This window comes from Pongo abelii, chromosome 1 (genome assembly GCF_028885655.2).
Source record: "Pongo abelii isolate AG06213 chromosome 1, NHGRI_mPonAbe1-v2.0_pri, whole genome shotgun sequence".
Classification (NCBI taxonomy): Eukaryota; Metazoa; Chordata; class Mammalia; order Primates; family Hominidae; genus Pongo; species Pongo abelii.
Genome location: NC_071985.2, coordinates 48528772 through 48542955, shown reverse-complemented (window position 1 = coordinate 48542955; position 14184 = coordinate 48528772). Strand labels below are relative to the sequence as shown.

Below are 14184 nucleotides of genomic sequence, written 5' to 3'. Positions count from 1 at the left end.
GCTGGAAGGGGGCTGCCACAGGCCCCTCCCTCACACTGCCTGCCAAGCTGCCACTTCCCCCATGAGCCAGAGGAAAAGGAAGGAAGCTTAGGTGCCCCCAGAGGACATGGGCAACTTTTGTAATACAATAGTAATAACAATATCAACATCATCAAAACAGCAGTTGTTAACATTTATTGAGCATTCAGTATATATCAGATCTGTGTTCAGAGTACTTTCCATACATTAATTCATGCATTCTTCACTATAAACTTGTGAGGTACCTATTATTTGCCTAATTTTACAGATGAGAAAACTGAAGCTGAGAGAGTTTAAATGACCCTGCGCAAGGGTGTATAATGGAAAGTGATGGCGCCATGTCCAGGTCTGTCTGACATAAAAGCACATACTCCTGATTGGACCAGAAGCCCTGGAAATCAGCATCTCATCAGGGGAGAGAAGGCGGCTTGTCCACTGCTGGGGAGGCAAAGCACAGGGCCAGGGCGGGGAAGAGAAGGAACTGGATGCTCCCACAGCTCTGGGCCACATTCCCAGAGCCAGGGCTAAGTTCTAGAGGAGGCCAGAGCCTCTGCCAATGCCCATGGGGGCTGCAAGCAGGAGGCCGGGAGCTCCCCTCCCTGACGCCAGACCAGGAGCCCCCTTCCCTGATGCCAGAGCCTGGTAGACATTCTCAGGCCGGAGTTCTGCTTCCTTTCTAGGAGTTGGGCGGGGGAGGGCAGACCTGCATAGCTGGGCCTAACCAGGTCAAGTACCAAGTTCCCTTGTGAAGGGCAGGGACCTCTAGAAAAGATGCCAGGCCAGCCTGGGGTGCGCTCCCAACCCAGATTCTGGCAGGCGTCCCTGTAAAGAGGAAGAAAAGCGGCATCAGGACTGAGGAGCCAGCCATGGACACAACTATCTCCATCCAGCCACCCCTTCCTTTCTCTCCCAAGCAGCCATCACCACGACAAGGTTCCCATGGCAACCAAGCAGGAGTCAGCAAGCATGCGTGTACAGGGATTGGCGGAAAGCACCACCCCCACCCCAACTTCCTAAAGTAAAAGGGGCTGGGGGTTAGGCTCTCATGCCCATGGGCTCACACAAGCCAGCCCATCAGCAGGCACTTACAATGAGCTGCTTGTCAGGTCTCCTCTCCCTAAGCCAACACTCACCAAGAGAAGAAACAATGCCAGGGGCCAGGCCAGCACCCATCCTGGGCCCAGAGGCACCTAGTCACAGAGTCTGGGGCCTCCAAGTCGCCATCCTGTCTCTGTCCCCAGCTGCCCCAGCCCCCAAGGCCCACTCAGAGCTGTAGGCTGGGAAAGGTGCTCACCTGAGCCTGTTGCCTGCACTTCCACGGCAAGGGAGTTAAAGGGGAGTTAAAGGGGACTGGGGAGGTGGGGAAAGCCCAGCGGGGAGGGATTGGGGGTGAGCAACACCAGGCCCAGTTCCTACCCACAGATGGGAGTCTGGGCCTTCTTCAGAAGTGTTTCCGAGGTGTGAACAGGTTCTTATAGGTCAGTGGCTCTCCCCTAAAAGGGATGGAAGCCCAAAGGAGGTCACCACATTTATCCAGCTGTCTCGCCCAAATTGGAATGGGAGCCCAGCTTCTTCGTCTCCCAACTGAATTGGCTTCTGCCTGGGAAGAGAATGGCTGATTCTTGCTCATCCTTCTGGACCTCCAGACCAGAAACTTGAGTCTCCAGTAAGAGCTCAGGGTCAGCAAGGCTCCTGCCTCTACTGCTAATAATGGCAGTGGACATGCACTGAGCACTCACTCTATGCCAGGCAGCATCTAAACACTGCCGTGGATTAACTCTTGGTCCTCACAACACTGGGAGGTGACGATTACGACCCTCATGTATGGATGAAGAAGCTGAGATGGCACACAGCCAGAGTCACAGGTCACAGACAGTCAGCAGCTAAGCCAGGGCTTGAACCTATGCAGTCTGCATGCACTGCCCTTTCAATGGTCTTATGCTACACCGTCTCTAAGGACCAGGGTTCAGAGTGCCAGGGGGAAAGAACATCTCATATATGCAGGGAGAGAGAGCAGGAGCAACCTTAGAAGGAGGAGCGTGGCATTGCACACAGGTACTAAACAGGAATTTGGCTCTTAGGCCTGGCTCTGCCCCTGGGCTCGTGGGACCCAAGACTAAGCACTTCCTCTCAGAGCATCCAGGTATTCCTAGGTAAACCAAGTGCCTGGCCTGGGCAGCCTCTGAGGACCCGCCAGCTCTGCTGGCTAGCACCAGTTCCTGAAGACGGCTTCCCTACCATGTGGCTGCCTGAAGTGGCATTTCTGGATTCAGTTCAAATACCATTTAATTACTGTAGGCAGATGGCAATGCTGGTGATTGGAGAAAATCGAATCATCATCCCTGGAGACAGTGGAGCAGGGGAGGGGGAGCAACAGCCCTGCTTGTCAGAGCCCTTCAATGAGAGGGGCAGTTTCTGCTTCAGCAATCAGCCCCTGGACCACCTGGGGAGCCTGCCTTCCAGGATCAAGACAGTGGGCAGAACAGTCTGGGGGAGAGGATATAGAGGAGGAGACCCCAGGGTTTTAGGGTCCAGGAGTTGCGGGGTCAGCTGGGCATTCACCCTGGGGCCCTTTTTTGGCCCAACACATCCTGAGATGAGGGTCTTTGTGGTCAGAAAGAGACATCCAGCCCAATGCTGGTCCACCCTTAGCACCAGACTGCTTTGCCAGGGTGCAGGTGAACATGCCTGAGCAGTGTCACCCAGAGAAACTGATACTGGCTGGGAGACGGGGGGCATGGACCCTGGTTGAGTCACCAATTCCCAAAGCAACTTACCTGGAAGAGGGAGAGAGTGTTGGACTGACTGAATGAATAAATGGAAATGGAAGCAAAGGAAAGCTAAGATGTCAGGGATGCTCTCCATGTGCTAGCGCTGGGTCAGGCACCTCCACAGGTTACCTTGTTTAAGTGATGCTATGACCTAGGGATTTAAATCCCCATTCTTCAGCAAGGAAGGTTGAGGCTTGAAGTGGTTAAGCCACACACACAGTAAATACAGTGAAGCTGGGCATCAACTCCTGATCTGGCTGACTGAATGCCCTTCCACTCCTCAAGCTGCTTTCTGTCAGAAAACTCTATGTATGTATGTATGTATGTATGTATGTATGTATGTATGTATGTATGTTTTTGAGACAAGGTCTCACCTTGTTGCCCCAGGGTGGAATCCAGTGGCGCAATCATGGCTCAGTGCAGCTTCAGCCTCCTGGACTCAGATGATCCTCCCACCTCAGCCTCCCAAGTAGCTGGGACAACAGGCACGCACCACCATGCCCATCTAATTTTTGTATTTTTTGTAGAGACAACGTTTTGCCATCTTGCCCAGGCCTGTCTCGAACTCCTGAGCTCAAGCGATTCTCCCACCTCGGCCTCCCGAAATGGGATTATAGGTGTGAGCTACCATGCCCAGCTGAAAACTCTTAATCCTAAAATCGCTAAATAAACTTCATCCCACACCACCTCCATCAGGGCCACGGGAGCTCTCTAGAAGGAGTCCTGCATGTCTGTTCACATATGCTCAGGGCTGGGCATCAGGCTTGCCCTGCCTTTGAGGGCTCACAGTTTGCCGGTGGCAGACACTGTCTCAGTCATCCTGGGCTCACTCTTTACCACACCCTGCCTAGTGGCAAATTCAAACCGACGCCCCACAGGTAGGAGACAAGAGGGCTGGGAGACAAGAGACCAGGGTCCTTGCCAAGCCTTTGCCCTGGCTCTCTCGTGGTTTACGAGCCACTGCTTCCTTCTAGGTTATCTAGAAGGTCTGTTCCTGCTTTCAACTTTCTAAGAACTCCACCGCCCATCCCTCCAGCAGCCTCTTCTCCCGGGCCCACCCTTGGTGAGGTCTCTTCTGTGGGCTGCCCTCAAAGTGACAGTGGCCTACTTGGCCCCAGATAAGCAGAAGGAAGAAGCAGTGTGGCAAGGATGGGCACCATCTAACAGTCCTTTTCCTCCCTGGGGGCATGGGAGGGGGAGTCAAGGATCTCTAAGGTCTTCCTTTTTAAAACGTTTTTGCAGAGGCTTGTCTCAAACTCCTGGGCTTAAGTGATCCTCCTGCCTTGGCCTCACAAAGTGCTGGGATTACAGGCATGAGCCACTGCATGTGGCCTCTAGGGTCTTCCAACTAAAATACAGGCCCTAGAGGCTGTGGACCAGAGCCAGGACTAGGGTGAGGCATTCACCCTCAGTACAAAATTTAAGGAGGCAAGGAAAAACCTCAGTAATCAAGATAAATTACAACTTAGTGCAATATTTTAAAAATCAAATTAGCAAATTGTGGCCCACGGGCCAGCTGCCTGTTTCTGTCAGTAAAGTTTTGCGGCCCAAACATCTAGTGTCATTTCTGCCCAGGGTACCTGGAGGGCATCTCACTCCAGGCCCCACCCCTCCAATCTTCCTTCCATCCGTTCTCAAGGTTCTGCCAGGAGGGAGGGCCGGCTGGACAGCCCCACTCAGAAAGGCCCCCGGAATCTCCCAGAACAGAGCGGGGCCTATTTGCCACTTGGCAACCCGGAGGCTGAGCGGCGGGTAGAGCGGGCGCGAGAGCGAGGAGAAAGGGCCCGGAGCTTTTCAGAGTCAGGATCTGGCACAGGCAGCGAAGTTGCTGAGCTTCCTCTGTTCACAATTGAGCAGGAGCGGGTATGATGTGGGAAGCCGTCCTCCACCCCCAGAGAACCACGCACGCGGAGGCCAGGGACATGCGGGCGGCTGGGGAGCCCCCATCCTCCCAGGCTGACGCCCACCCCCTGCCCCTGACCCGCTGGGTGCCTCCGGTGGCAGCCGGACAAAGGCTGCAAGCCTGGAGCACAGAGCTGCAGGAAGAGCTGAGCTCGGCGGATACTCGGCTCTTAGGGGAGCCAGGAGGACGGGGCGGAAGGGGAGGACAGAGGAGACAGGGAGGAGGCAGCCCAGGGGTATGCTGAGAGACTGCCAAGGAGAGAAAACTGCAAAGGGTACCGACTGGGCACATCCGGGCACGTGCTGGGAGCCCTGCACCCTATCCCTCAGCTTAGGAGGGGGAGGATGGCGCTAGCCGGGCCTCATCCCCAACCTTGTCCTTAATGACATCACACAAAGCCCACCAATCAGCCCTCCCAGGAGCTCTGCCCAGTGACCTTGGGCTCCTAGGGGTTGGCTCAGCTTCTTAGGTGAAGTCAGTCCCATCCAATCAGCTGGCTAGGGTCCCTCCCTTGGTTCCTAACTAAGCTGCCTCCAAATCTTTACACTGAGGTCCCCATTGTTGCAGTCCCAGGGTCTTTCCACTTGAAGGGTCTGTCTTCTCACTGACGAGAGGTCACAGACTATGGTATTAAAACAGCTAACCAGAATCCAAGAATTTCTTACAACTATGGTGCATGATCTGTGATTCCTGATGCCTTTTCCTCGCTAGTAATGGTAACACCATCACACTTGGCTTACTAAACTTCCTCAACTAGTCACCACCAACACATTTATAGAGCCAAGACTGCCTCTCATAGACACTATCTAGGGTGCTTTGCACATGTTAGGTCATTACATTATATCATTTAGTTCTAAGGTGGGTGTTTTTGCCCTTAATTTACAAAAGAGAGCTCAGAGAGAAACTGATAACTCAGCTCAAGGTCACATAGCTAATATGCAAAAAGGTTTTCACCTTTATTAGCCATCAGCCCTGAAGATTCAATGCAGGGGAAATCTGGGGAGAACTGGCATGCTCGCAGCTGCCCACTTGGGTGTAATTTGCACTTCAGGGACTTTGAGGCTGGCAGACACCCTCTTTCCTACCTCAAAGGCTTTGAGAAGAACCAGAGAGCTGGACTAGAATCCTTTCAGATGGCCAAAATGTTAGTCCCTTCAGAAAAAGCCTCAGGGGGGCTAAAAGCATATCTGCTCTTTTCTCCTATAAGACCCCTGATGCCTTTCTGGAATCTTGAAAAGGAGCTCCTAGAAGCTGGTGAGACAGCCCAGGGTGGGACTGCAAAGTCAGCAAGCCTAAGGAGAAAAGCAATGTCTGCCCTGATTCCATGATCTCTGCTTGTGCCCAGCCTTCAACTGGCATGCCTGGCTCAGCCTGGGCAGCGGGGCAGAGCAGAGCCAAGCTGCTGTATCCTCTGTGGCGGATGAGTGAGTGTATGGAGGGGACACAGAGAGAAGCCCGGTGATGGCTAGTCTGCCTGGCACACAGGGGTCACTTAGCCATGTGGTGACTTACCAGGCACCAGCTCTTCCTCATCAGTGAGAGGGCAAGATCAAAAGGGAACTCAGCTGTAGCAGGAGGGATTTAGATAAGCTAGCAAAAAGAACTTCCTGCCTGCAAAGATGATTAAGCCTGGGAGAGGAGAGGCTGGAGGGGTCTGTGGAGTCTTCTTCCTCAGAAATCATTCGTCATTGATATCCCTCTTGCCTTGTTCTACGTGTTCTTCACCACCTAGGACTTGTCTGATGAGGACACATACTACCTAGTACTTTTTGAGAGCCTATGTGCCAAGCTCCTTTATGTACACGAACACATGTAATGTGTTAAGACAACCCTGTGAAGCTGGGGATATATGCCCCATGTTACTAAGGCTCAGCAGGTGAAATTTAACAAGCTCAAAGTCACACAATTTGTAATGGTGGAGATGAAATTCAAACCAAACCTGCCTGTGCCCAATCCTGAAGCATTCACCAGGCAGCTCTGCACCAGGATGGGAAAGAGGTTGGCTTGGAGAAAAACGATCCCTTCAGAGAATCTCCCGGACTGATCCTACCGACAGCTGCCAGCAGTGCCACAAGCTGTCTGCTGGGAAAGCGTTTTCCCTGTCTCATGCTTAAGAAAGCTGAAGCCTGGAGCAGGGAGAAGTATGGAGTCGGGAACCCAAGAGGCTGCTTCCCTGTCAGAGGAAGGCGGCTTTCCTCTGTGGCAGAAAGAGGACGTCTACACCCCCACTTTAATGAGCCTCCTCTCCTCCTCCCCATGGCAGCCTGCCAGCTCTGGGGAAGGCGGCTGGAAGCAAAATCCCTGCTCTCAGGGGAGTCTGGCTCCCAGACACCCGGGGGGTTTTAGCTGACTTAGCCCAGACAAAGCATCTTCCCATAGAGGCCAGTCTTCTATAAAACAGGGTGGCAAGATCCAATTTGGGGTGCTTGCCCTTTTAGCTGCAGGGGTAAGGTGTGGGGAGAGCCCAGTATTATTGGGGGCAGTGCGATCAGAGCTCTGTGACAGCCAGAGGGTCTTGTTGCCCTCCCATTTGTGCCCCTCCTGGCCTCTCAGACCCTTCCCCAGGCCAGCCATCCTGAGACTGCCCTCAGGACTCTGAACCCCCAAACAAGAAGGCTTTGTATTACGGGGCCAAAGGGCATGGGTTTAGGAGGCCTTGGCCGGCATGGTGCAAGCAGTCTGTCAACCCTCTCTGCCTGATTTTTGCCCCCAATCACTTTCCTGTCCTGGGTGTGATACTCCAGGAAAACCTACAGGAGGCCTTGGGGTGTCAGCTTGGGATGCTTGGGGTTCAGGACTCTGACCCCACCCCTCCCCTTGAGTGTCCTTGACCTTACTCTTGCAGTTCTTCCTAGGGTCTTGGCCACTGGCTTCTGAGCAATGCTAAGGGTCAGGCAGGCTAACAGGGGAGGGGGTGCCTGCCATGAGGCACCTTGAGAGTCCTGTTGTCTATGGCCCTCCAGGGCATCAGGATCTCAGCCGTGCAGAGGAATCAGGCCAGCAAGTAGACTGGGGTGAAATGCCAGGGAGCAGGGATGTGCAGGAGGAGCTGAGAGAAGGGGCCAGTCCCCGTCCTGAGTTGGATATATCCCCAGCCTGCCATTGGCCGCACAAGCCTGGCTGTGAGCAGGAGCCAGGAACTTCCTGGGCCAGGGTCGGACTCCTCCATCTCTGGGGCCTGGGAAGAGGGTAAACCCAGCCCAGGGAAGTACTGCTCAGCTGTGCTGCAGCGCCACTCTCCCTGTCCCACCCCCATCTTGGGGCATCTGGCAGGGGTTTCCCATGACCTCCCCAGAGACAGGAGACGCTGCAGAGTCAGGCTTCGCCCAGAGCCCAGAGCTGTGACGGCATCGGCATCTGCATCTGGTGGGGAACGGCCAGTGGGGACTGGGCCCTGGGGATGCTCCCCTGCTGAGGAATGCAGAGCAACAGAAGGCTGGCTGTGGAGGGTAGCAAGCCTCTCCCCACCACACTGGCCCTGGCCCCCTGCCCACACTACATGCAGGAAAGCTCTCCGGGGTGCACCTTAAGTCAGCCTCAGGTGGGACCAGCCCAGCCTTCATAAAGGACAGGGGGCTTCACCTCAGGAAGGCAGAGGGATAGACACTCGGGCATTTGGGGATGGGATGGCAGCATGACCTCCTTTCCACACCCCAGAGCAGCTGGAGGTGAAAGAGAAAGTCCTCCAGAAACAGGGCACTACAGCCAACACTGCTGCTGCCTGCCCTGGAGCTTCACGTAGGGATCGAGGGGTGGATCTCTGGGGCCAAGGAAGAGCCGTTCCAGTCCAGCTTCCCTCATGGCAGGGAAGCAACAGCCCAGGACCCTCTCAGTTCCCCTCCAGCTGTTCTAAGAGGGAGGGGCACAGAAGACATTGCTTTCCTCCTCAATGTTCTCAATACTTTCTAGAGGGTAAAATGAAAGGCCAGGAGACCCAGCACACATGGGGTTCCGCCCTTTGGTGTGTGTGAGGTGGAGGGCCAGCAAAAGACCTGGCTGCCCCCAGAATATCCTTCCTGAGAGAGTGCCAAGGTGGAATTCAGGCAGGAAGACACATGCCAGGGATGGCTGCAGTGAACTAAGAAAGGGAGAATGTGGTGGGAGAAGCTCCCCAAACACAAACGATGACAGCATGGATTTAGGAGCTAGGACCATGGTGGTGCCAGGCTGCCCCATGCTGCTAACCAATCCCATACAGGAGAATCTGGACAGCCTCAGCCCTGCCACACATCTGCACAGCACCATGTGCCTTCCCATTTTCACTTTCCCACATTCATGTTCACGGCCACTATGTGTAGTAAAGCATTTGAAGAAACTGAGGCATAGAGACTTCAAGAACACAGCTAATTACCACCTCAATTAGGAGGCAGCTTAGAGTTCCATGAAGAGCATGTGTTCACAACTGAGAATACCCTGGGTTCAAATCCAGCCTCCTCCATTTACCACCTGTGTTTGTGCATCTATACGATGGGAATAACATCAGTCACCTGGCCAGTTGAATGGGATGCTATAGGCACAGAGTAAGTGTTCAATACATTATAGTGCTTAGCCACCTCCTGGTTCATACTCCTCTCCATCACACTGTGCATTCTGCTCTAAATTAATATATTAATCAAAGGACTGGAGGTGAATTCAATTTACTAAATAGTTCACTAAAGCTTAAACTACAGAGACATCTCTTAGGTACACTTACATTAGGGCCTATTTTATTTTATTTTATTTTATTTTTGAGAAGGAGTCTTGCTTAGTCACCCAGGCTGGAGTGCAGTGGCGCGATCTCGGCTCACTGCAACCTCCGCCTTCCGGGTTCAAGTGATTCTCCTGTCTCAGCCTCCTGAGTAGCTTGGACTACAGGCGTGCGCCACCATGTCTGTCTAATTTTTGTATTTTTAGTAGAGACGGGGTTTCACCATATTGGTCAGGCTGGTCTTGAACTCCTGACCTTGTGATCCACCTGCCTCGGCCTCCCAAAGTGCTGGGATTACAGTCATGAGCCACTGCGCCTGGCCTAGGGCCTATTTTTTTTAAAAAAAACATTTTATTTATATTCAATTCTTCAGGAATCTACTCTGCATTTTGTTCCCTCCAAAGATTTTATGCCTGTCTTCCTCCAAGCCACTGCTCTTCACAAATGAACAAACCAGAACACAGCGGCTGTTCCCATTTTCCAGTGGGTAAAACTGAGGCCCACAAAGACAAACAGGGAAAGTGCCCCATGACGCAGCCAGTGGATGAACTGCATCAGCTCCTGCCCTGCCCTTTGCCCCCAGGGTTGCAAAAATAAGCATGCCAGGCACATATCACCTCTGCCACCTCCCTGGCCCGGGCCTGGGCCCCACCCCACCTCCACTTGGAGGTTTTCAAAAGCTGAGATCCAATCAGGCAGGCAGGCTGGGTGGTGGAGGGGGAGGTTTCCGGGGCCTGTGGTTACTACACTCCACTTCCTTATGATGACATAAACCCTATTTCTGCAGGAGGAGGCCACCACCAAGATTCTCAGGTCTCCACACAGCCCACATGAGGCCCTGTATGGGCCTCAGTTTCCGAGATCTGTAAACTGGACACAGGTGGCATTGATTGGCACTGACTGGCTTTGGGACTCGGAAGGCACCCCAAATACCCATTCCCCCACAGTTTCTTATGTCTTCTTCAGTCTTTCTCTCCCAAGCCACCACTGCTCTTGGTTCAAAATTCAGACAGTCATTGACCAACATTTCAGAGTAGCCTACAACTAGGGAAATAACTGCAACTAGAGAACCCAAATGGGAGAGGGCTGGGGTGCAATCTAACATTGTCCCTTGGATCCCCCCAAACCCCTACCTATCCCCTACTTAACCCTGTAGTCTCAACAGATGGATGCTGGGCCGGCCAAGCACCGCCAAGCAGACTAAAGGAAGGAAGCTCAGGGAAGCCAGGCAGAGATAAGAGCGGAGGGGGCTAGGCAACACTGAGGTCTCCCCTCATGGTGGGGGCTCAGAGCTGGGGACTTGAAAGGGTCTTAAACAAACTTGCCATGTGACTTAGCTTCCTTCCCCAATTTCAACTTTGCCAACTTGCATTTCTTAACAGCTACCCCTTTCTCCCCCCATTTGTCAGGCCTATATCTCTGCAGCCTGGGGCAGGTCACAGCTCCACCCCACCTCCCTCTAGCCTTGCTACACACCTCCTCCCCCAGGTAGCAGCCAGTTCTAGTCCAGCCCAGGAAGCTGAGAATCTTTACAGTACAAGGGGATTAATGGATAAAGGGATCACAGGGCAGGCTGGAGAGGCCGGCCTGGGAATCCCTTGGTGCAAAGCCGACTAGCCTGGGTTCAGGGACAGATGGGCCAGATTCCATCTAGCTGGGGAGGCCACAAGGTGGGGCTTTTGGGGTCTGCTCACCCCTGGACCTTCTTCCCTTACCCTGAGCCCCACGTCCTGAAAGTTTCCTCCTCCGGCTCTCCAGGAGCCCAGGCCTTCACTGAAGCATTTCACAGCCAGCCAGCTTCGATCTCTTCATCCCAAACAGATTGCAGGGCCAAGAGCCTTGGGTCTGGCACTTCTCACCTAGTCTAATAGCCCTGGGGCCTCTCTCCTCTAGACACACACACACACACACACACACACACATATCAGACCACACCTGTCTCCTTCCTGGCCTTCCTTGTCTGAAGAGCTGGACTCCAGGCTCACTACAAGTTATTCTCATGGAAATTCAGAAAGCACTTCAGTTGGATACGAGAAAGGACTTCCAGAAAGTCAGAAAGACAGCTGAACCTGGCAGGAGGTAGTGAGCCCTGGGGCTGGACTAGGCCCTGGACAAGCCTTGCCCTTCCCATAAATGGTCTACTCTAGTGCAGCCCACCACCCAGTCTTTCAGGTGAGAGAAGTGATTTCTGGGGGTGCTGCGGGGGAGGACGGGTAGAAGAGGATCTAAAAACAAGGAAAACTCCCCCTACAGCCCATCACTGGCACCATCTGCTCTCCTTCCCAGCCCAGCCCAGCCCCAGCTCAGTCCTAAGCTCTCTGATTAGAAACTGGGTTCTGTCCAGGCATTGTCTGCCTTCCACGGCCGGGTGCCCATTGAGGTCTGGCGTGTGCCGGGGCTGGGCGCTCATGCTGGGGTGGGAGGGGAGGAGTGGGCGAGGCCCTCACCTTCCCGGAGACCCTGAAAGCCTGACTTCTGATGCTCAAATGCCCCACCCCCAATCCAGATCAGCAACTGAAAAGAAAGGCGTGGGGGCACCCGGACCCCACTTACGGCAATCTGACTGGGAACCAGAGATGACACACATTGTCCTGAACTGGGTGCAGAGGGCAGGCATGATCCCTTCTCTGCGGAAAGGGTCCCGGGAAGCTTCTAGAGGTGGCAGTGGGAAGAGAACATCAGCTTCTCCTCACTGTGCCAATCCCATGAGGCTCCCCGGGTGGGAGACCCCATCTTTTCAGTCCCAGTCCAGCCTGGAGAGCTGAACAGAGGTAGGGGGCCTTTGTTTAGCTCTCTCCAGCAAGATGGAATCTAAAGGAAACCCCCCTGTTGGAAAGGGCACCCCCAAGCCCCTTCCTTCCCAGCCCTCGTTCACAGTGGGTGGGGGCCAGAGCTTCATTTCCCTTTTATGGTGTTCTGGGACTCTCCCAATCTGCTGCAGATGCCATATTTACATTTCTCACTCCCACCCCCCAGCCATGCACCCCTCCCTCGACCTCCACAAGATCCTGCTGCAATGTCAGCCCCAGCAGCAGACTGGCCCCGCCCCAGTCAGCCCACCAGGCACCTGCAGGGCTCCTCTTTGTCTCTCTGGCTGCTCAGGGCCAGGAAAGCTGTGCTCAAGTGATTCTTGAGTGCTGCCTAGGGTGCATGGGTGGGGGTGCCTCAATCTCCTTCCCTCCACCCAAGAACTGATCAGTGTCAGCTCCTCTTTGGGCTGCAGAGGGCTGGCCAGGTGGCCGTGGCAAGGGGCATCTGCCCTGGGGCAGGAAGAGGAAAGCTTTTTCATTGCCATCTCTGACTCTGTCTAGGAGCAACCTCCTAGGACCCCTGGAATCTGGGTCACATATGACCCAAGGGATCTAGAGACCTGAGAGACCCACCCTAGACCTGGACAATCCCCCGCCCCCTCCATCATACAGGGCTGGGGCAGAGATAGATGTTATTTCCACATCCCTACCTTGGTGAGCAGCTCCAGATTGGCACTCTGCCGCCAAGACACCCCTCTCAAAGAGAAAAACCCAAAGCAAAAACTGGGAGAAGTGGTGAGGTGTAAAGCGTCTCCACCCAGCACAAAGAACACAGACGGCTCAATTTCACAGCATTTCCTGCTCCTGCACCTTTGTGTACCCCTCCCAATAGAACCCACCCAGCCATGTCCTCTCCCTGTCTCATTTCTGCCGGCTCAAGTCCCAGAGCTGTTGAGAATGGAACCCCAGATAAGTCTAGGCAACCCACCCCTGCTCAATTTTATCTGAGTGCCTGAGGATGGGGCATATGCATCACACCCTCCTGCCCTCTCAGAGAGAAGCACCTCAGATACACCTCTTCCTCCCTTCCTAGGCCCATCTCCTCTTGGGACAGGACTGGTAGGATTCTCCCCCAAAGCCACTGACTTCCCACAGAAGGCCAAGGCATCATCCCAGCTTTTCCGTTGGTCCCCGCACCCGATCTTTGTCTGCAGATCTGGCTCCCAGGGTGGGTGTGCTGCCTTTGCTAGCTGGACCAAGAGCACATAACTAGCTGACGCGTGGATGAGGGGAAATTTCCCTCACTGGTATCCCCGTATGAGACAGCAGCCTCGTGGGGAGGCGAAGAGGAAACGCACAGACGCTCCGGCCTGGGCCAGAGCTGGGTGTGAAATACCGGATTTCCTTGTTTATTCGATTTTCTGATCATTAAGGGCTCCCAGAGGGGCCCAAAATTACCACCCAAACAAAGCCACCTTCCAGTAGTCCGCGGGGTCGCTGCTCCCCTGCGGCAGCCTGGCCAGTGCGCGGCGCCCTCCATCCCGTCCCACGCCGGCCCCTCCTCCGGGAGTGCAGGCTCCAGCCCAAGCGGTGCTCGCGCCCCCCGCCCAAAGCCCACGCGAGACAAAGCCCGAGCCTTCTCCGCGAGCCCCCTTCCCCGCCCCGGGTCCCTACCTGACGGCCACCTTGACGCAGCAGTCCCCCTGGCCGGCCATGGCCCTCTGGCGCTAGGGTCTGGGCGTGGATCAGAGGCGGGGGTCTGGGGGCCAATGCCCGAGGCAGCGGCTGCGGCTGCGGCTGCGGGGGGCGGGGGCGCGGGCGCGGCTGGCGGAGGCTGCGGCGGCGGCGGCTGGAGGTGACATGCTCGCGGGCGGCAGGCCGAGGGGCTCACCCGCGGCCGGCCCCCCGGGGCTGGGCCCGCGCGCCTCCTCGCGCCATCGGGCGGCGGCGCGGAGCTAGCTGACAGCCGGCGGCGCGACCCGCCGCTCCCTACGGCGCGGCACACGCGCACACACCTCCCACCCGGCCGCCACCTCCCGCCGCAGCGCGAACAAA

At 55.0% G+C, this 14184-nt stretch overlaps 1 protein-coding gene across 8 annotated transcripts in view; it reads right to left on the bottom strand.

Annotated features, from left to right (window-relative positions):
- The window catches only part of KIF21B (kinesin family member 21B), a 55048-nt gene extending 40866 nt beyond the window's left edge, over nucleotides 1-14182 (bottom strand). For 4 of the 8 annotated variants that reach the window (XM_054523490.2, XM_024235259.3, XM_054523494.2 and 1 more), the window contains exon 1: nucleotides 13804-14182. In XM_054523490.2, coding sequence (XP_054379465.1) covers nucleotides 13804-13844 — 41 coding nt within the window. In that variant the 5' untranslated portion in view covers nucleotides 13845-14182. The remainder of the gene's footprint in view (nucleotides 1-13803) is intronic. The other 4 variants (XM_054523485.2, XM_054523488.2, XM_054523493.2 and 1 more) reach the window with 2 other exon arrangements.
- Nucleotides 14183-14184: the final 2 nt, after the last annotated feature.